The sequence below is a fragment of the Poecilia reticulata genome, linkage group LG14 (genome assembly GCF_000633615.1).
Source record: "Poecilia reticulata strain Guanapo linkage group LG14, Guppy_female_1.0+MT, whole genome shotgun sequence".
Lineage (NCBI taxonomy): Eukaryota > Metazoa > Chordata > Actinopteri > Cyprinodontiformes > Poeciliidae > Poecilia > Poecilia reticulata.
Genome location: NC_024344.1, coordinates 14,874,508 through 14,894,313, shown reverse-complemented (window position 1 = coordinate 14,894,313; position 19,806 = coordinate 14,874,508). Strand labels below are relative to the sequence as shown.

Below are 19,806 nucleotides of genomic sequence, written 5' to 3'. Positions count from 1 at the left end.
TATATTGGTATTTTTGTTATAAACTGACACAAAATCACAAATATATGCGAAGTATAAAGAAAACTATTCATTGATACATTTTATTTAAATATTTGCAGCAAAAAACCTAAAATGTGCACAATTATTACACAAGTTGAAGTTTTCAGGATTCATTTTATTGTTGAACAGCTACAGCGCTCTCGGTCAATCCACCTCTTAAACCTGAATATACAAGAAAGTTTAAAGTGAGATTTTGGCTTTTTTAGGACATCTATGTGTGCACGATTATTGGGTAACTATTGGTGTGCAGAATTGTTATTCTGCATCTGTATTCAAACTGAAAATGTTCCCATCTCAGTTGTTTATTGTCATCCGTTAAAGTGAGAGACATACAACTCTAAACTGACAAATATTTCTGACATTTAAAAAAGAAACCGACAGACTTCCAATCATGGAGTCGATTTGTCGGTTTCTGTTGACGATCAACTTCATTATTTCATCTTCAAGGCCTATACTGGGCCTTGAAGTACATAGTACTCCACATCGTCCTGCATAATAATCATGGTCTTCTTGAAAGATGCAGACTCCTTCCTGAAAAAAAGTGTATTCTAAAAACTGGCAGCAGGTTTTGGGAGTTGATTTTGAGTCCATCTTCAACCCGAAAAGGTCCAACTAGCTCATCTTTTGTAATGCCCGCCCATACCGGTACCCCGCCTCCACCTTGCTGGTGTCTGATGCTAAGTAGAGCTGCCTGAAAATTATGCACACCTTGATATGGGGCGTTGATCTCCTTAGGCCCCGCCTTCCCTCATTTAACAAATACACATCAGGTGACATGTTTATTTTCAATAAGCATTCAAGTTTATACCGTTTGGAGTTTTAAAATATGCATAAAAATGAAGAAATGGTCCAAACTAAAACTTGCCTGCACGCAGTATACAGTATACTTTTGTATTTCGCCTCCCTTTGTCGAACCACCAAGTTGTGCAAATGTAGAATTCAAAACGCCAATTAAAACTGACTTTTTAAAACGCAAAGAAAAAGACAGCAGGGATAAACTCCTGCTTTCCTGTCTACTTTTCATAGTTTTGTTTATATACGTCGCCCAGAATGAAGTGGGCGGGGTCCTGACTGCTGTTTTTCTTAGGTAGCCTGTTAAAATGCCCGAACTCAAAACACTTCTTTTTCCAAGATGGCGTCGATGAAGGACAGCGACACCGGCCTGTGGCTTCACAACAAACTAGGATCCACGGACGAGCTGTGGACGCCTCCGAGCATCGCCTCCCTTCTCACCGTGTCAGTAATCGACAATATACGGTTATGTTTTTCGAGCCTGTCGCCGCCGGTGAAGCTCAAACTGCTGCTCGGGATGCTGCATCTTCCCAGGCGGACCGTTGACGAGGTGGGTCGCGGAGCTTCAGTTAACTTACTCTCGACAGCGTAGAAGTGAGGGGCGCAGGTAAAAACCCGTTTATATCCAGGAGAGGAGCTCCGTTCGCAGATGGCTGAACCCAAATCACAACGCGGCGGAGAAGCTGGCTTTCTAATTGAAAGCTAAAGCTAAAACTGTTGTCGTTAACCGCTAACAGGTCGAGCTAACTTTCGAAGCAGCAGACTTGATTCTTTATGCAAATCACCGAGGCGTTTCTACCGCCGTTTACGTGTAATATTAAAACAACGCGAACGGCAGGCTGCTCCGTGACTAAATTAGCTACGCAGAAAGTCTGGCTTTCTCCGCAGAAACTCTGCAGCTTATGCGAGCAACATTAGCCTGGCGGCTTCCTGCAGACATTGTGGTGGATGAGGGGGCAGACGCAGGATCTGGCTGCGCTGGAGGGCGGTACCAAATCCCGGCCCGACATATCAGCTTTCAGCTGCGCAGAATGCAGCTTTAGGTCATCTTGTTAAGACACTCAGAAGCCCCGAACCAGAACCTGCTTTTATATTGGTTCTTTATGCCTCATTTGTCTAGATGCCAACTCTAGTTGGGTCTACAGTTTAAGACGAGCAAGAAACGATGCTAAAGGTCACTAAGTTAAAAGTAATCACTAAAATTAGTATTACTAAGTATCACAATATCTTTGAAAAATGAATAACTAAATCAATTTTAAAAAGGAAATAATTTTATCAATAAGTTAAATAAATGAATACCAATATTAATTGTTCAAATGAAATTAAGTTAAGTAGATCATGGTATTGACAATAAATGACGACAAGAATTCACATTATTTTGGCTAAACTAGGATTGTTTGTAGGATTTCATATTTTAATCGGCTTGCAATTTGGAAATCATCTTGTTTATGTTAGAACATTTAATGTTTTAAACTGCTTAAAAAAAATTAATTGATTCAAATATCTTTGTGACAACCTACTGATTGCAATTAAAATCTATATGTTGCCAAAATAAATGTACAACAATGTCTCGTTCCTCAAGCTTAAGAGTTTTTATGTCTCGAAGCAAATATTGATTGTGTTCTTGACCAATATTTCCCAGCTCTGTAACAGAGCAGTATTACTTGTCAAAAAGAAAAAATCAGTGGACTACACACCAAAAACCATCATCTTTGATAGCGACCTCCATGTTTGCTTGTTCTTTGTCATCTTCTAAACTTTACTTTCTGCGCACCAGGACAAGTAGACCAGCATATTCAATCAACATGAAATTAAAATGCTGACAAAGTTGCCATCAGTAGTGACTTATTATTATAGTTTGAATGCAGCAGCTGTATAGTTTCTGCTGAATCGATCAATATCCACACAGCTCTCATCAAATTCATTCTAAATTAATTTGAGTTGAGCCCCAGCTGCGGTAAACGGTCAGCGTCTGACCGCTCCCTCCTGTCCCGGCAGATGAAGGAGGCTCTGTCTGAGATAATCCAGCTGGCCACGGTGGATTCAGAGCCCTGGGTGCTGATGGTGGCCGATATCCTCAAGTCCTTCCCGGAGACCGGATCTCTCAACCTGGACTTGGAGGAGCAGAATCCGAATGTGCAGGACATTCTCGGTGAACTCAGGGAGAAAGGTTCGGGAACCGTTTGCTTTTGTTTGACCCAAGCTGTTTTAACCAAATGAATGAAGCCGTTTGCTCCTGTCAGTAGTCACAAACACACACACCTCTCTCTCTCTCTTCAGTGGGCGAGTGCGAGGCGTCCGCCATGCTCCCTCTGGAGTGCCAGTACCTGAACAAGAACGCGCTGACCACTCTAGTAGGACCACTCACTCCCCCGGTCAAACATTTCCAGCTCAAGAGGAAGCCAAAGAGTGCGACGCTGAGGGCAGAACTGCTACAGAAATGTACGTCGACCAGGATTTCCCCAAGATCTGACTAGAAATAAAATCTTTGGCTCATTGTGAAAACGTCTGTAGCAGCGACATGGCAACGTCTTGACGAGTTCAGTTTCTCTTGCAGCGACAGAAACGGCGCAGCAGCTGAAGAAGACAGCCGGAGTGCCTTTTCACGCCAAAGGGAGAGGACTGGTCAAAAAGATTGATACGACAAGTGAGTCATGAAATCACCAACTTCAGTTCAATTCAGCCTTTTCAAAATGTTTTGTTTGTTACTTTAGTTACTAAAGCCTTTCTGTTTGCGTCGCAGCTCCTCTCAAAGGAATTCCCAAGGCCCCGTTTCGCAGCCCCACTGCTCCCAGTTTATTCAGCCCTCCCAGTAACCGCACGCCCATCGCCCCCCCACGGACTCCTCTACGGAAGGAGAGAGGGGTCAAGGTTGGTAACTCATGACGACGCAGAGCTGCAAAAGACTTATTCACACGCCGTCGGGTTCCTCCAGTTTTTGCTTTTTTTGTCACCAGAAGCACTTTATAGTAAACTTGTCGCAATAATTAATCAATTAATGATGGATAAAACATGAACTTGATCTGATGAAAAATATTTTTTGAAGGACAATTTAGTTTACAGAAAATACTTTTCTTTGCATGTATTGTTTTGGTTGTTTTATTTTGGATATTTAAAATAAAGTTAAGTTTTTGAGAGGGCAAACTTGCAGTGTTAAGCCATTATATTAGTTGAAAATGGTCTCAAATGACAGTATTATCATTTATTGCAGTAATTACTGAGACAATTTATCACTTAGTTAAATTTATTGTGGCAGTTCTGCTTCATAGAAGTTATCATTCAAGCAGTTTAGATATTTAAAGGCAAACACTTTTTCTCGGCACCAGATGTTGATTCTGGTGTAAAATATGACTGCGTTTAAAAAAAAAAAAAAAAAAATTAAAAAGTTGTCTTTTTTTAGCTTTTAGATATTTCAGAGTTGGACATGGTTGGAGCTGGACGAGAGGCGAAGAGGAGAAGAAAGACTTTGGGTGAGCATCTTCTCTTGTTTCCCCTCCTATATTAGTTGCAGGCTGTAAATTTCTTCACGTGTTGATGGCTGGACGATGTGTTTTCCTGACTACAGAGCCAGAAGCCGGAGAAAAAGCAGCCAAAGAAGAGTCAGTGGTGGAGAACACCACACCAGATTACGCTGCTGGCCTCGTCTCTGCTCAGGTATTCCACACACGGATCTGGTTTCCACCGTCTTTGTCAGCTTTCACTTCTCTAGAATGTCCGTTTCAAAATCTTTTGTTCTGGTTTTCAGAAACTTGGGGCGCTAAACGAGAATCCCCTGCCCTCTACCAGCTACCTGCCGGCCACGCCCAGCATGGTTCCCTCCTCCTCTTACATTCCCAGCTCCGAGGCGCAGCCAGGTTGGTGAAGCGGCCCGGCTCTCTCTCTCTCTCTCTCTCTCTCCCTATGTCGCCAACTCCTGGAGTGATTTGTAACGAAAACGTTTTCCAATCTCCACAGCCAACGCCGGTGGTTCTGGACGGGACACGCTGCAGGCAGCCCGCCAGCCAGAGGAGTCCACCACAGCAGCGGCCGGCGCCGGCTCCACCTTACCCAACCAGTACAAGCAGCGGACGCCCATGTACAACGCCGGCTCCACGGCGAACCCCGCCACGCCCACGTCCCCCAGCACGCCCACCTCCACGCCGGCCAACAACGGGCCGCCTGCGGCCGCAACCGCAAGCCAGCCGGAGACGCCCACCCAGCCCCCCACCACCCCTCAGACCCCTACGCCGACACCAGCACCTACGCCAGCACAACCCCAACCCAAAAAGAACCTCTCACTCACGGTATGGAGGGGGGGGACCCTGGGAGGTTTAGAGTCAGAATGATTTAGGAAGACGTGTTGCTGAATCTCTGCTGTTTCCGCTCCTCAGAGAGACCAGATGTACGCTGCTCAGGAGATGTTCAAGACCGCAAACAAGGTCACCAGGCCAGAGAAGGCTCTCATTCTGGGGTTCATGGCTGGATCCAGAGGTAAGCGAAGACCAGCTCCACCTGTCTTTTTAAGACCATTTGCATCAAATATTGCTGAGACCTTTGAAGATGAGCCTTAGCGCCATAACTGCATCAGCCTTGAATCATAATGTCGTTCCTGAGCTCTTGTACTTCCTGTTCGGGGCTGAATGTGACCCGCTTTCTGTCTGGATGCCCATACAGAGAACCCGTGCCCGGAGCAGGGGGACATCATCCAGATCAAGCTGAGCGAGCACACGGAGGTTCTGCCCAAAGCCGACGGCACCGGCAGCACGACCATGCTGGTCGACACGGTCTTCGAAATGAACTATTCGACAGGACAGTGGACCCGCCTCAAGAAATACAAACCCATCACCAACACTTCCTGAAGGGACTCAAAAACCCCACGCCCCAAATTTCACTCACACACACACAAAACCAACACATTTATGTACACAAACATTTGGGCCAAATCAAGCTCGAACAGGTTGTCAAGGAGAGAAAGAATCCTCCCTTTTACCAAAATGGAGACCTTCCTTTTTCCTTCCCTCTTTTATTGTTTGTTTTTAAGTCCGCTCCAGTTGTTGAACGATGCCGGTTCAGGATGGGCGACATTACGGCTGGCATCTTTGAGTGCCGAGGCAAAAGCTGTCTGTATTCTGTATAAAAAAAAAAATAATTTTCAGCTTCGGCCCTTCAAGATTGAATGTTTTTCACTAAACAGATGTTGTTCTCATTGCAGGCGACGCAAAAAAGAAAAAAAAAAACTTCAGGAGGGTGATGCCTCTCAATACTGTCAAGTTGTGTTAGGAGCCTTCTGGTTGGTGTTAATTATTTTTCAGCCTTTTTCAAAGGAAGGGAAGAAAATAAAGATACAACAGACTCCACGTTGAGAGCATCTTTCATCATTACTTATCCTTCAATTCAGTCCAAGTTGTCAAAATATATATATTTTTTTTTAATTTTTTTGATCTGGTTCTAACCTGAATCACGTCAGCGGCTCTCCGCAGTGTTGAAACGTAAACTGACATTTCATGGTTTTAAGGTTTTTTGTTTTTGTTTTGTTTTTTACACATAATGTGACATCTATCCTGTACAAGTCAACTAGAAAACGAGTGAAATAAAATAGCCTTCAATTCATTGGTTGCTTTAATAGGTGCAATTGAAGTGCCTGCTTGAGTTCATACGCAATGAACCATTAATACAGTTCAGCTGACCCACTGGTGATTTGCACCATGAAGAAAAACCGTAGTGGTGGCACCATATGGTGCCATTTTGGAAGTAATTTTAACTTCCTTAAGTGACTGAAGTTAAAATTACTTCCAAAACCTTCAGATTTGATTTTGATTTAGTGTTCTTTGGATTATCCAGATCAATGTTTGATGCTGAAACTGATTTAAAAGGTGCTTTAAGAAATTACTAGAGTAGAAAATGTATGCAGCCAGCCTCTTAAATACACTGCTCAAAAAAATAAAGGGAACACTTAAACAACACAATATAACTCCAAGTAAATCAAACTTCTGTGAAATCAAACTGTCCACTTAGGAAGCAACACTGATTGACAACGGGGACCCTCGTCGGGTCAATCAGTGTTGCTTCCTAAGTGGACAGTTTGATTTCACAGAAGTTTGATTTACTTGGAGTTATATTGTGTTGGTTAAGTGTTCCCTTTATTTTTTTTGAGCAGTATATTTTTCCTTCTCCCTGAATTTTTTTATTTTTTGGTTGAACTGTACTGTATTCATGTCACATTAAAGGTGGAACAAGTTTTAAATAATTCATCACGGTCTCGTTTCTTTTGCACCACGAACCTTGACGCTTTAACAGAGGAGTGTCGACCTTTAAGAGACGCTTCCTTATGAAGCAGCTACACATAAATGTCATTTTTTTCTGGATCTGGGGAAACTGAGAAGTTGAAGCATCCTGCCGTTTTATTTACAAGCGATCAGACGGATCGAGTTAAATGAAGGAGCGAAACCAAAAAGCAAAACTTTTGTTTACCGATCTTTTCCAGGTCTGATTCATAGTTTCGAATTGTGATCGAAAGAACAAGAGCTCTTTTAAAGCAGTCGGCTGTGGTGGTTCAGGAAGAAAAGGATGGATTTATATTAAATCTAAAGTCACACAACTCCAGTCACGGAAACCACCAACTGTTTGTAGTTGAGCTTTATTTAGATTTATATATAAATTAGTGGAAGATTTATTAACACAGCGGTGGTGAAAAGCAAAGTCTGCACAGTGCTACAGCTTAACACTCCAACAGCGTTTCCACTCACCTAGAACTTGGTCTGAAAAGGGAAATTGTGCCTCAAAAGTTGCTACAATACCTGAACAGGCTTCACTGTTAAAACATGATTTGGTCTGAGGTCGTGTGACGATGTCGATGCTTGAACTGGTTGCAGTCGGCCACAGCTTCCTTCTCACTCTAAAGGCTCAGAGTGCAAACAATTTGTTGCTTTTAGGAGTTAAATATCAGAAATCTGGTTTTAATTACAGTTTAGTGACTGTAAACTACAGTCAGGACCATATTAAGGCTCATTGTTACAATGGAATTGTAACAATGTTACAGTAGGAAGTTTATGGGCACTCATTATGAACATTAATATAATTAATGTTTTTGTTTGTCAGGGCGATTGAAAAACAAAAGACCTGCAAAAAGAATTGTTTTAATTTACTGTGGCTTTTCTAAAATCCAGATAAGAACAAAATTCTCCATACAGGCTCAAAAATATACAAAAAAACAACTTTTCATCAGTAGATGGTTTTTAAAAAATAAAATAAAATTGGGAATTCAATCATAAAAAAAACTTCTGGAGTTATTTAAACCTTATTGAATATTTTATCATCTATGCTAAAAAGCTGGATCAGTACCAGGAAAGCAACCAGTTAAAATGAGCAAACATCAATTTTTGGATCAAATATCCCAGCAGAATTATGACAGGAGCTTGTTGATGCTACAGAAAGCATATCGTTTCCCTCAATGAAAGATTAGTATGCACATCTGCCAACATATTTGAGCCTGTATGTTCAATTTTGTAAATTAGAGGAAATTCCACAATCAAGTCAAACTTGTGGAAGTATGTTTTGTTTTTAAAACTTCGTTCAGCCAGTAGAAAACAAACCCAACACTGACACAGGTTGGTGTCAACCCAAACCTGACACTTGGTGATCTGAGGACGTTTCATCCCTGTGTTGTAAACGTCAGCATGAAGTGGTACCTTGAATATTCATGATAATAATCACTCAGTTTTGCATGGGGAATAAGAATAAGCAGCAGATTTAAAGTATTTCAGTCAAACCTTCTTATAAAACCTGCAAAGAGAGAAAAATCCTCTAGTTTTAATTCACTAAAACGAGAAACTTTCTCATCTGATGAAGATTGTGCTATTATTATTTCTCTGCTTTCTGCTTGTTTTTTTTTGTTTTTTTTTTCATGTCAATACTTAACAATTAGCCTCACCTTCACCAACATACATCAACATCTGCATTTCATTCCTCTGGTTCGTTAGACCCTCCAGTTTAATCTCTATAATGCACTTTGGTCAATGATGAAGTTACTGTTTTGATAGAATTGAATTTTATGTCTAAGCTGTTTAGAACCTAGAATGAGGATTTCGTAGCATCAACCGTACAACCTGCTCTTATAAAATCAAGCCAAAAAACTGGTCCCCCATGAAAATGTGAATGATGCGACACGCCCGAGATAAAAAACATCAAACTGAAACGAGTTTTTCCTTGTTAGTACCAGACTTGCTCGTCTAGCACACAGGCTGCATGCGGTCGGTCGCGTGCTGCAGCGGTGCGACGAGGCAGAACGAGGAGACGGCAGCTGTCTCATCAACGCACCGTCAGTCCGTCAGCAGAGGGGCTTCACTTCGCTCCGGGGTCCCTCCATCCTCCGAAGGTCTTCTCCAGGTAGAGGGCCACAGCCAGGGTCAGGTGGTCCTGCAGCTTTCCGGCCACGACCTGCACGCCCAGAGGAAGGCCCTCCTCACCAACCCCCAGAGGACACTGGGTAACCGGCAGCCCCAGGATGTTCAGGATACCTGGAGATGGACAGTCGGATGTAATGATTAATGGGTTACGTGTTTGAAATGGAAAAAAAAAAAAAGTGGCCAAATCCTTACAGAGTTTTGCTGATGATATTAACAGCTTTGATCTTAACATGCAAAGCATTCTGCAACATTTACCTATCAGGAAGTGACCTGCAGCTGTAAACGGTGACTTTATTGTCTTTGTGTAGAAAGGAGTGGCCGATGTTTATAGGAAGATCTGGATCTGATTGGCTGCTAATTACTACTGAGCATTGTGCAAGTGTTCAATAGTTTGCACCAGAACTCAATTCTTAGAATTCAGTAAGAAGTTCTTAGATGCAGGTTGTTGTTTTTTTATGAGAAGTGGAATGGTGTTAAAAAAATTCACATGAGGAGCACAAAAATAAGTGATTTTCTTACAGAATCTTTTGTAAAAACAGCATCAAAGTAGGAATACAGAAATTTCTAAAATTCATGTTTTTCAAGCAAATTTGAAAATTATAATGCATTTGATCCAATTGTACCATTTAATCACACCTCATCCATTTTGTTTTTGATAAAATGAGTTACAACTCTGAGACTCCACTATTGTGAATTCCTGTCACAATAAGCAATTAGTTGCATGTTAAATTAACATGAGCTCGATTGTTTCCATTCACATAGTACTTCTTGAAGGGCAATTTTGTATACAGACATAATCCATTTTGTTTATGCTTTTGTTTGTAAGTGGGGGGCTTTTTCTGTTTTATTTACTGTCTTTGGTTGTCATGAACTATTTTGGATATTTCAAAAATATTCCAGTTACAGTATTAAGTACTCTCTAAAAAAATAAAAAATTAACTGGTTGCATTATTATGGCATTATCAATGCATTACTTGAAAATGGAATCAAAATAACAAGATTACCATTTATCGCAATAATTACTGGAACAATCCGGCAAAATTTGTTATTGTGACGAACCTAATTCCACAAATGTGTTAAATGACCCAATGATAACATTAATGTATCTCCTGCTAAGCAATGCAGGGGCTCAGTCTGCACTGATGAAGATTCTCTCATCATTTCTTTCTAAATTAAACTTCTGAGCTCCTCACTGTCATTTGATCCTTAAAAACAAGAAGAATAAAGCATCAGAGCAACAGTAATGTGTCTTATCCTGACCGGCTGAACACTGAACTTTACACCCTTAATCCCGACACACACACTCAATACACAGCAGTTGTACATTGAGCCTGACACATACTTTAAAAAGACAACAAGACTTGATGTTCCACACTTCATTTCCTCAAATCTAGACCCCAGGTGACGTGTTTTCAGATAACACAGAGACAGCAGCGTTAGCTTTATTTGCTGCAACCAAATCTTAAATCGGAACTGGTCGATTCTGAGGGATCGATTCGATCACTGACCCGTGTAGGCGAAGTCAAAGGGTCTGAAGAGCGGGTGGTGGTGCTTGGGTGCCACTCGAGGGTGAGGCGGGTAAAGCAACACCCCGTCGGTGCCCAGCAGCTCTTCCATCTTCTTCTGCAGCGCCTCCTTCTGCTGGATGATGAAAGGCGACGCCTTGGACAGGCGGGTCTTCTCAAAGAGGGCCAGCACTAAAACCCAATTGCACAACGCACACATTTATCATGAACCACAATAACAGCGATGTAAATGAGTGCCAGGGCTTTTTTTATCTGTCCTCTTCTTACAGATAGCAGGCATGGTGTGCTCGGATTTTCCCACCATCCGTTTCAGCAGCTCCCAGAACGCCCACGCCGGTCGACCCGGCGCCCCCATCAGCTCCGCGAAGGCCACAGGAGGCTGGAGGAGGAGGAAAACATTTGCTCCTGTTTTTAAAATCATAGCAGAGATTTGTTTTTATATTTCCTTAGCTCTGGAGTTCTACAAAACCCTCAATCCCTCAAAATCCCATGCAGAATTTGATGTTCTTAAAACACACACTTTAAACTCACAAAGGGAATCAATAAGATGCTGCTTTATGTGCTGCAAACAGTGAAGTTGTAAGTGAGTTATGGTATGGACTTAATAACTTATCAGATTATCAGATGGACTGTGAACTCCACATCGTAAATCCGTTCGGACAGTGAAGACTCAACTCTGTTTGGTTGCATTAAATAAGCCAAATTGAAATGGCAGCGTGAGATTCTGTTCAAGAGGCGATTGGTGTAGGACGGTGGGTCGACATCGCGGCGATGTTGAAATGAGTCCAGGTTCAGTTGTGGTATGCAGTCTGCCGGCAGCTAAACAGATTAGCTGCATTTCTGGGCTGCAGACTACAATAAGTGCTGTGGCTAAATCTCTCAGAGCTTTCTTACGCTCTGAAACATAAACCTTCGTATGATGTTTGTGACAAATTCATACCAAAACATCCCCATGGTGAACTCAGTTCTGAAGTTAAAGACAGTTTTAGGGGAACAGGGATGCTACTTGTTGTTCATCTCCGCATCCAATTCTTTGCATTTACAAACATGGATGAAAAAAGTTGGAAAATACATTTTCATATTCTATTTCCTTTTTCTATCTCTCTCTCTTAAAACTCTACTGTCGCTGAAAGTTTCTCTAAATTTACATAAAAACTTTTTTCTTCTCTCCATCCACAAAGTATTTATGTGTCCTTCTGTTTATTTCGCTTTCATACTGACAAGTTCAATCTATATCTATAGATTAGTTTAAATAAGCCAAACATTTCTATGACTCAGAGTTGCTCTTCACTGTAACCATGAACAGCTGGAGGATCGATCCGGCTCACAGCGCGGTGCAGAACGCTCTGCGGCTGGACAAAAACACTTTTCTCATCTCGCTCATCAGTGCAGCAGCTACATTATTGTTTCCTAATCTTATTGATTCACTAACTCAGAAACCAGTTCAGGAAAAGGTACGCTTGTGTTAAGCTGGACAAAAGAACTTGAACGAGGATCTCAAAACCTAAAAGTCAGATTAAAAAAAGAAGTAATTGTCTTTATAACTATCAAAACAAGCACTAAAGGATGTAATTGGTCATTTTTCTGGTTACTGTAAAAATCACCACCGTTTCTCCTTTAAATTCAGTGTTTAGTGAAGCTTAAAAAGCAATTAAATCCTATAAAACCATTTTACAAGCTTGTTTTAAAGAGTCCCACTTAGCAGTAAAATTTTAAAGTGATTTCCATGCAATCGGAGCAGCTGCGAGTGCCAGTTTATTTTAGCACGCTCGCTCCATCAGACGTTCGTACCTTTCCTTCTTCATCAGGCAGACCCATGTATGCGTCCCAGATCTGGAAGCTGTAGCGCAGCTCAGGAAAGCACACCTCCTGCACTTTGACCCCGAGGTCAGCCTCCAGACGCTTCACCACCTGCAGGACGTCACATCTAGAAATCAGAGAGAAACTTCCCCGGCTTTTGGTGTGTGTGTGTGTGCTGCTTATCTGTAGGTGTTTCATTTATTTATTTTTTTTGCACAGACCTTCTCCTGAGCGTCCAGCAGCTCGTTGCTAACGGGGTACGAGTAGAGGGAGCCGCCGTCGTGAGGGATGGAGAAGAACCGCAGCTTCTTCAGGTCCACAGCTGCGTTTAAGGACAGCCTGATTGGACACATGCAAGCTGATTAGAGCGCTGATAAAGACAAAAGAAAAGAAAATCACTGATTGAGTAACACCTCAAGGCTCTGGGAGCGTCTGCTTGTTAGCTCAGGAGCTAAACTAAGCTGAGCTGAGTCGCTGTAAAAAGAGTCACTCTCGCTCTTTTATATGGGAAAGAATACAGTGCATTGTCAGTAGTTCATAGAATAATAGAACAATGTTCATTTTAACTCAAACATAAACCTGTAAAAAGTACAATCAGAGAACCTGATTATTTTAAGTCAGTGGTTCTTAACCTGGGTTCGGTCGAACCCCAGGGGTTCGGTGAGTCGGTCTCAGGGGTTCGGCGGAGCCTCTGCCGCGGAGGTAAAGACACACTTTGTAAAGTCGTGATGACTAAAATGAAGCAATGCAGCAAGTGATGCTTTGCCATCACTTGCTGCAGAGGATCACGTTACATTGCTTAGCCAATCAGTGCTGCGGARGAGCACTGATTGAAGGAGTTCCACTCAGCATGGATTTGAACTTTTGTCTTTAATTACTTCAGCAAAACTCACTGTTTTTACCAAATTCTATAGTCTAAATCTGCTCCTTAGTCGCATCTTTTCGGGGTTGGTACTGCCTCTAGTGACGTGGGGGTGGTTACACAGCTAATACTAAATCAGAATACCGCAAAGTATTTTGTGTGTGGGGGTTGGGGGGCGGTTGGCATAAGAAGGGTTCGGTGAATGCGCATATGTAACTGGGGGGTTCGGTACCTCAAAAAAGGTTAAGAACCACTGTTTTAAGTGGTCTCTTAATTTTCCTCCAGAGTTGTATCAAACATTATGCAGTCAAACATTAAGAGCTTTTCTTTTTTCCTCTCCAGCTCCAAGTGCTGCAGGTCTTCCTACCTTATCTAATCAATGGAGGAAAAACAGAAAGATAAAAAACGGCAGTTTACACAACATTTGCAGAGATAATGAACAGAAACATTAAAGGCAGAGGCAGCTGTGTGTGTGTGGGTTTTTTTTTTTTTATAAGGAAAGCTGATACCTGTAATAATTATCCACATGCGTTAGCCTCTGACCGCAGTAATTTGAATACACACACAGTATTAAAATGATATAATTTATACCCTGTGAGGACACATCCCCACACTGTGATTAGGGTCACATCCTGACTCACAATTGAATTTAGCTCAACATAATTCTTCCTATGTGACGTTAGAGAGAGCAGCACATGGAGAAATGTCATCCTAATACTCATTTGTGTTTCACACTAACACACTGGTGAAAAACAGAAAAAGAAGAGTGAAGTGAAATGTTGCTGATGTCTTACTTGTGAGCGTTGGGTCCTGCCATGATCTTGAGCATGGGCAGCAGGTCTTCAGCGTAGCGGCACATGGGCCCAGAGCTCAGGTACTCGTGCTGTGTGCCAGAGGTGGGAGGGTACTGGTTCTCACAGGACACCACACCTAAAACACACCACCAACAACTCTGAGCTCCATCAGAAACACGCACCGTTTCACCTTTTCACCCTAACGATTTCCTGCCTTTGAAGAAGAATCAGAAAAGTTAAGGGTCCAGGATTTACAGTGGCGGTACTTCGAAACGATTGTGCAAACAGCTGAGACTATTTCAGAGAAGGAACTACATGAACTGAGCTGGTAGCTTCAGATCCTGATAACTCTGAGCTTCTTCATTGAAACATTTTTGTAATTAGAATCGTGTCTTTGTTCAGCTAATATTATGACTATATTCTTGTAATTAGAGAACAACTATCGTAGCCGTAATAACTCAATTATACAACTCGTAGAAGGGATGACTGAACAAAAGTCACTTTTTGAAAATATTTTCAATCACTTGTGTTTTTTTTATTTTAGAAAAGAAAGGAAAAAAATCTATTAAAATCTGATTTTTCTTTTAATTATTGCATTACATACAAAGATAGATGAGTCAACAGACAAAAAGTGAAACAGTTTTTTAGCAAAATGTACTTAAAAACTGCAAACTTTTAAATCCCATCAGGTTTGAGTCTTTTTACACACAATCATATTTGTAAATCCACATAAAGGGAGGATTTAGGAGTACGAAATGCATCAGGCAGCTTCTTTTACCTGGAGTGGTTTTGTGGCCGAATATGCCGTTGAAGAAACAAGGTATGCGGATGCTGCCGCCGATGTCCGAGCCCACGCCGATGACCGAGCCTGCTGCTCCCAGAATGCTGCCCTCCCCTCCTGAGGACACAAAGACAGAGGACACTCCACATGTGACGAGATCTTTCCTGGAAGCAGAGGAGATGGCGACCTGACCACGAGATGAAACGTTTTAAGGACCTGAGCTCCCTCCCACTATCCTCTCCAGGTCGTACGGGTTGCAACTGATGCCGTACAGGTGGTTGTGGGACTCCAGCCACATGCACAGCTCGCTGGTGTTGGTGACGCCCAGTGGGATGGCGCCGGCTCTCTTCAGCAGCGCCACGGGGGGGGCGTCGACAGAGGCGACGACCCCCCGCCTGGATAACAACCCTGTGGATAAGGGCATGCCTGTCGGAGGGGAAGGGAAAAAAAAAAACACTGGCTGGTTGATCAGAAGTCGCTGCATCATGAATGTGGGTGTGGATGTTAAGCGGAGCATTTACCCTGCAGGGAAAAGGACTCTTTGACGGACAGTGGGACGCCCAGAAGAGGAAGTCTGTCCTCCAGAACGTCTTCTCCACCCGTCTCCTCCTCTATGAGCTTATCAACCTGGGCCGCCTCCTGGAGGGCAGCCGCAAACCTGAAGGGAAACTAGCTAATGTCCTCATGCGATTCATGTTAAGGTGGTAAGTTTGGCTTTATTGGTTATACATCACATCTTTTGACTGACAAGAATTTTAATGTATTATTATTGAAATTTAGTGGGAGGCCAGTGTAAAAAAAGTGCAAATAGTGTTTGTTTTAAACCAATACAAATCTGAAGAGTGTGGCCTGCATTTGTATCCAGCTCCTTTCTAGTCCAATTCGTGTAAATAATGTCCACCTACAGGCAAAATACACAACACTTGGAACACACCATCCCCATGGTGAAACATGGTGGTGGCAGCATCACACTGTGGTGATGCTTTCCCTCAAAAGGGAGCGAATGAGCTGCTCAGAGTTGATGGAGCTAAATACAGAAAAATCCTACATAGGTTTGCAGATATAATGTGACAAAAATGTTTTAATAAATATGTATGCTCATATTCTCAATAAATTGCAATAGAATGATGTCAAATAAAAAAATAACTAAACCGACAGCACCAGGGTTTCCTTCAGAGTATTATAAGCCTGGTGGGCCACCAGGCTTTACTTGTGCCCCCACCAGGCTATGCATTGCTTGTTTATTTAAGTCTTTTTTTTATGTTTGAATTTTTTAAGACTTTATAGTTGGTGTTCAGGTGTTAATCTTCACATGAATTTCAAGTGATGTTTTCAAATTTTCTGTCAATTTTAAACATTTTTTAACTCAAAAACATGAATGACTGCTCTAACACCCAATCACCAGGCTTAGCAAGTTTACTGGAGAAAACCTTGCAGAATCATCAGAAATGTTATTTTTACCATCTTCTCCACTGCTTGTTTCACAAGAGCATTGATAAATATCAGTACATTCAAAAATAATTATTTAGATACGTTTCAAATAGGAATGTTATGAACAGTATTTGTGTTTTTGGTACTGTGAATGCAGTGCCATGCAGTCACAGCCACATAGAAACTGAAAAAAGAAGTAATAAATAGTTTTTATCATCACTTTTTTATCGTTATCACAATAGTACCACAAAATATCACGATAAGACCCCATGCTCATATCGCCCAACCACATTCAGTCTGACATCAGGAGTGCAGATAACAACAAAATGTTCGATAACGTGCTTCTTTCTCACCTGTCTTTCACAACAGCATTCACAAAAGGGTTGACTTCCTGGATCCTGTCAATGTAAGCCTGCACCACCTCCACACTGGATACCTGCAGATACACAACATTTAGACCATTAAAGGGTTTGTGTGAAGACGAGTCAATGTCACATTAAGAACAGGACATGGATGCAATTAAAACGTTTTTAATCGTATTTTAAACCAGTTCAGTGTTGCAGTTTAAGCTACACATATTTATGTTATAAACATGTAAGAAACCCTCTAACGACTGGGTAATATTCCCTGAGCGTTTTGCTGACCTACAACCAGTATTACCTGGCCTTTGGGTGTAAAAATTACCTGAATGTGTAGTTTACAAACAACAGAAAGCAACGCCTCAATGCTCTCTGTCACTAAAAACAAACTAATCATATTTCTCTTGCACATACTGACTCAACAGAAAAGTTAAATTAAACAGGAGTCTGTTTCTACTGAGCAAACAGCAGCAGAGGTGTGTTGTTATTCAACAGGTGCCGTGGTGTCACTTAAACTACTTCGCCTGTTCAAGTCGCAGCACTGCCGCTTTAATTATAATGAGACGTTACGGCTCTATAACCGTTGAGCTCATTCCTGAGGTAATAAAGAAAGCTAAATATAAGTGAGGTCAAGTTAATGCTAGCTTTACAACATTTCTGTAAAGACAGAGGGATAAATGAACTGGTGTCCGGCCTGGCTAAGTTGAGTGCACACCTCTTTTCTCCGGATCTTCTTAGCGAGCTGCGTCGCTGACAGGAACAGCAGCGGGTTGCTGACGGGCGGCAACTTCCTCGCGGAGGCAGCGGGGCTGGAGAGAAGCTGGAAAATCATGAAGAAGAAGGACGTGACAGCTCTGAAGAGCCACGCCTGAGCCTTTTCCAGGCGGCTCAGAGCCATGTTTCCACAGCGAGTTGGAGGACGGAAGGTCAACGGCTGTTCGACCGAGGTGAGCGGCTCCTGATGTAGAGTACCTGTTCCTGCTGGTCAAGATGGCGCAGCTTAGAGAGGTTGGAGGAACCAACCGGATGTAGGGTGGAAGATTTCAAAATAAGATCAAAATGAGTCGTTTTCGCTACTCTAAATTGGTTAAACCAGTATATATATATTTTGTTTTGCATAAAAATGTTTATAGTTATGAGTTGAACATTTCTGGCTTTAATCAACAGACATGTTAATTCAAAGGGGGGAAAATTACTGTAAGTGAAGGAGAGTTGTAAAATGCCGTAAAAAAAGTTGGTTTCAGTCGACGAATTAAGACGATCATACTTTGAAAATTCATTACGGAAAATGTGTAGCATGCGAGTGGTTTTCCTTATCTGAACCTCATTCACAAACATCAAATGTAAAAGTTGAATTGAAAACGCTTTTGCTTTGTGTTATTTGATATTTCAATTTAATACAGCTGCATGTTGTTGTATTAGATTTTCTTTAATAAATAATTACATCTCTTTTTTTAATATCAGACAATAAAAGCCTAGCTTGATTAAAATTGTGTTTTGTTTTCATCAAAAGCACAGTAGTGGCAATAAAACAATATAACCATATAAATAGTCACTACTGAAAAACAGCAAAACTCTTAGCATATTCATTAAACAGCAAAGTCATTATTTTCTTTCCGACAAGGCTTGTATTTATTGACTACATACGTAATTCTAACATGCTTAATTTAATACCGCGATTAAAAGATCCTCTCAATTAATCTGCAATTGTGCATTTTTGTAAATATCCAATAGGAAGTACTATTTTTAAAACGTGAAGTTCTATTTGTGCACTGAGTATTCATCCCTTTACATTCTACAAATGCACATGCGCATTTTAAGTGATCAATAAGTCGATCAGCAGCGCCTTTATCATCTGATGCAGCATTTAATTAAAGCCCATGGCTGCCGAAACAGAGCGACTAAAATTAGCCTAGTGAGGCTATATCATTGTGAAGTGAAATGTTTTTGACTTTAACCGGTCCACATGTAGGACTCTTGACTCTAACCGGTCCACATGTAGGACTCTTGACTCTAACCGGTCCACATGTAGGACTCTTGACTCGAGGTCACAAGAAAATGGCCTTATAGTGCAGTAACTAAGCGTGACCGCTAGAGGGAAGCACTGCAGAGAAAACTTCAACCACTCGGCTCTGAAATGAAAAATATTGAGACAAAGAAGAACCACTGCATTGCAGGATGGTTTTAGTGAAGAATCCATACTGTGGTTTGTTTCGGACAGACCTGCTGATTCAGCTCATTTTACCTCAACACACCTTTTTTTTTTTTTTTGCTTTATGAGTCACACTTACCAAAATAAAAGCCTTTGGGTCAAATCATTGGAGGGTCACACCTTAACTCTGGTCCTCTATCTACTGCGATAAGAAAATAATTTATTTATCTGTTACTACGTCTCACGGAAACCGCCTCAATGCTAGATTTAATAATAATAACAACAATAAACAATAAATGTATTTTAGAATTTATTAGAGTTGACTATATTTAAACGTGAGCTTTATTGTAAAAAGCCTTGTTTTATAGTACATAATTTAATTTAATTTAATTTCACTTCAGTTAAATGTTCTGTTCAGCTTTATGCTGACTGCTCACTAAGTTATAAATATCTCACCCTATTTCTCGAGATGTACTCGCATCCATTGACTCTTTCCACACTTTATCGAGTTAAAACCACACTTTAATCTACTTTTGTAGTATTTTTATTCAGTATATTATTGAATTTTGTTCAATAATGTATTGACAGGACAGGCATTTGTTGTGCACTTCACAAATTTTACTCTTAAGGAACAGCAGAAATATGAATTTCTTAAGGATGGACAGGAAGCTGGTCAGAGCTAGCCAGAAGAGAAAGCTACAAATCTGTATGAAGATTGTTAGCGAACTCAGAACTACAATTAAAATGATTACATGAAACAATTTAGCAAAGTTTGAAAAGAAGAACGGGGAAATTTTAAGTCTCTATACGTATTAAGCTGATGGACATTCCCCCAAAAAACTGGTGCTAAGGAGCGTTGACTCAGCACAGCTGAGTAAAGCATATA

At 41.3% G+C, this 19,806-nt stretch overlaps 2 protein-coding genes across 2 annotated transcripts; one reads left to right on the top strand and one right to left on the bottom strand.

Moving 5' to 3' along the window:
• The first annotated feature begins 71 nt into the window (after positions 1 to 71).
• Positions 72 to 5,758, top strand: nelfa (negative elongation factor complex member A). The gene is made up of 11 exons (XM_008427970.2): positions 72 to 1,381; positions 2,830 to 3,001; positions 3,112 to 3,273; positions 3,389 to 3,478; positions 3,575 to 3,702; positions 4,232 to 4,301; positions 4,397 to 4,485; positions 4,577 to 4,685; positions 4,786 to 5,114; positions 5,202 to 5,301; positions 5,485 to 5,758. The coding sequence occupies exons 1-11, from the start codon at positions 1,172 to 1,174 to the stop codon at positions 5,667 to 5,669; spliced, it is 1,644 nt and encodes a 547-aa protein (XP_008426192.1). The 5' UTR covers positions 72 to 1,171; the 3' UTR covers positions 5,670 to 5,758.
• A 1,673-nt stretch (positions 5,759 to 7,431) lies between these two features.
• faah2b (fatty acid amide hydrolase 2b) lies at positions 7,432 to 17,785 on the bottom strand. The gene is made up of 11 exons (XM_008427969.1): positions 17,484 to 17,785; positions 16,763 to 16,845; positions 15,500 to 15,636; positions 15,195 to 15,404; positions 14,976 to 15,095; positions 14,198 to 14,333; positions 12,763 to 12,880; positions 12,533 to 12,652; positions 11,009 to 11,120; positions 10,724 to 10,912; positions 7,432 to 9,326 (listed from the first exon to the last, which is right to left on the bottom strand). The coding sequence occupies exons 1-11, from the start codon at positions 17,664 to 17,666 to the stop codon at positions 9,151 to 9,153; spliced, it is 1,584 nt and encodes a 527-aa protein (XP_008426191.1). The 5' UTR covers positions 17,667 to 17,785; the 3' UTR covers positions 7,432 to 9,150.
• Between the last annotated feature and the right edge of the window lie 2,021 nt (positions 17,786 to 19,806).

Bases quoted from the DNA above. Each gene is read 5' to 3' on its own strand.
- nelfa (XM_008427970.2), top strand. From the start codon at position 1,172: ATGGCGTCGATGAAGGACAGCGACACCGGCCTGTGGCTTCACAACAAA. The intron at 3,002-3,111 runs GTTCGGGAACCG...CTCTCTCTTCAG, and splicing joins CGGTGAACTCAGGGAGAAAG to TGGGCGAGTGCGAGGCGTCC. The intron at 5,115-5,201 runs GTATGGAGGGGG...TCCGCTCCTCAG, and splicing joins AAAAGAACCTCTCACTCACG to AGAGACCAGATGTACGCTGC.
- faah2b (XM_008427969.1), bottom strand. From the start codon at position 17,666: ATGGCTCTGAGCCGCCTGGAAAAGGCTCAGGCGTGGCTCTTCAGAGCT. The intron at 11,121-12,532 runs GTACGAACGTCT...CTCCTCCTCCAG, and splicing joins TGCCTGATGAAGAAGGAAAG to CCTCCTGTGGCCTTCGCGGA. The intron at 9,327-10,723 runs GTCAGTGATCGA...GTCCATCTCCAG, and splicing joins CTTTGACTTCGCCTACACGG to GTATCCTGAACATCCTGGGG.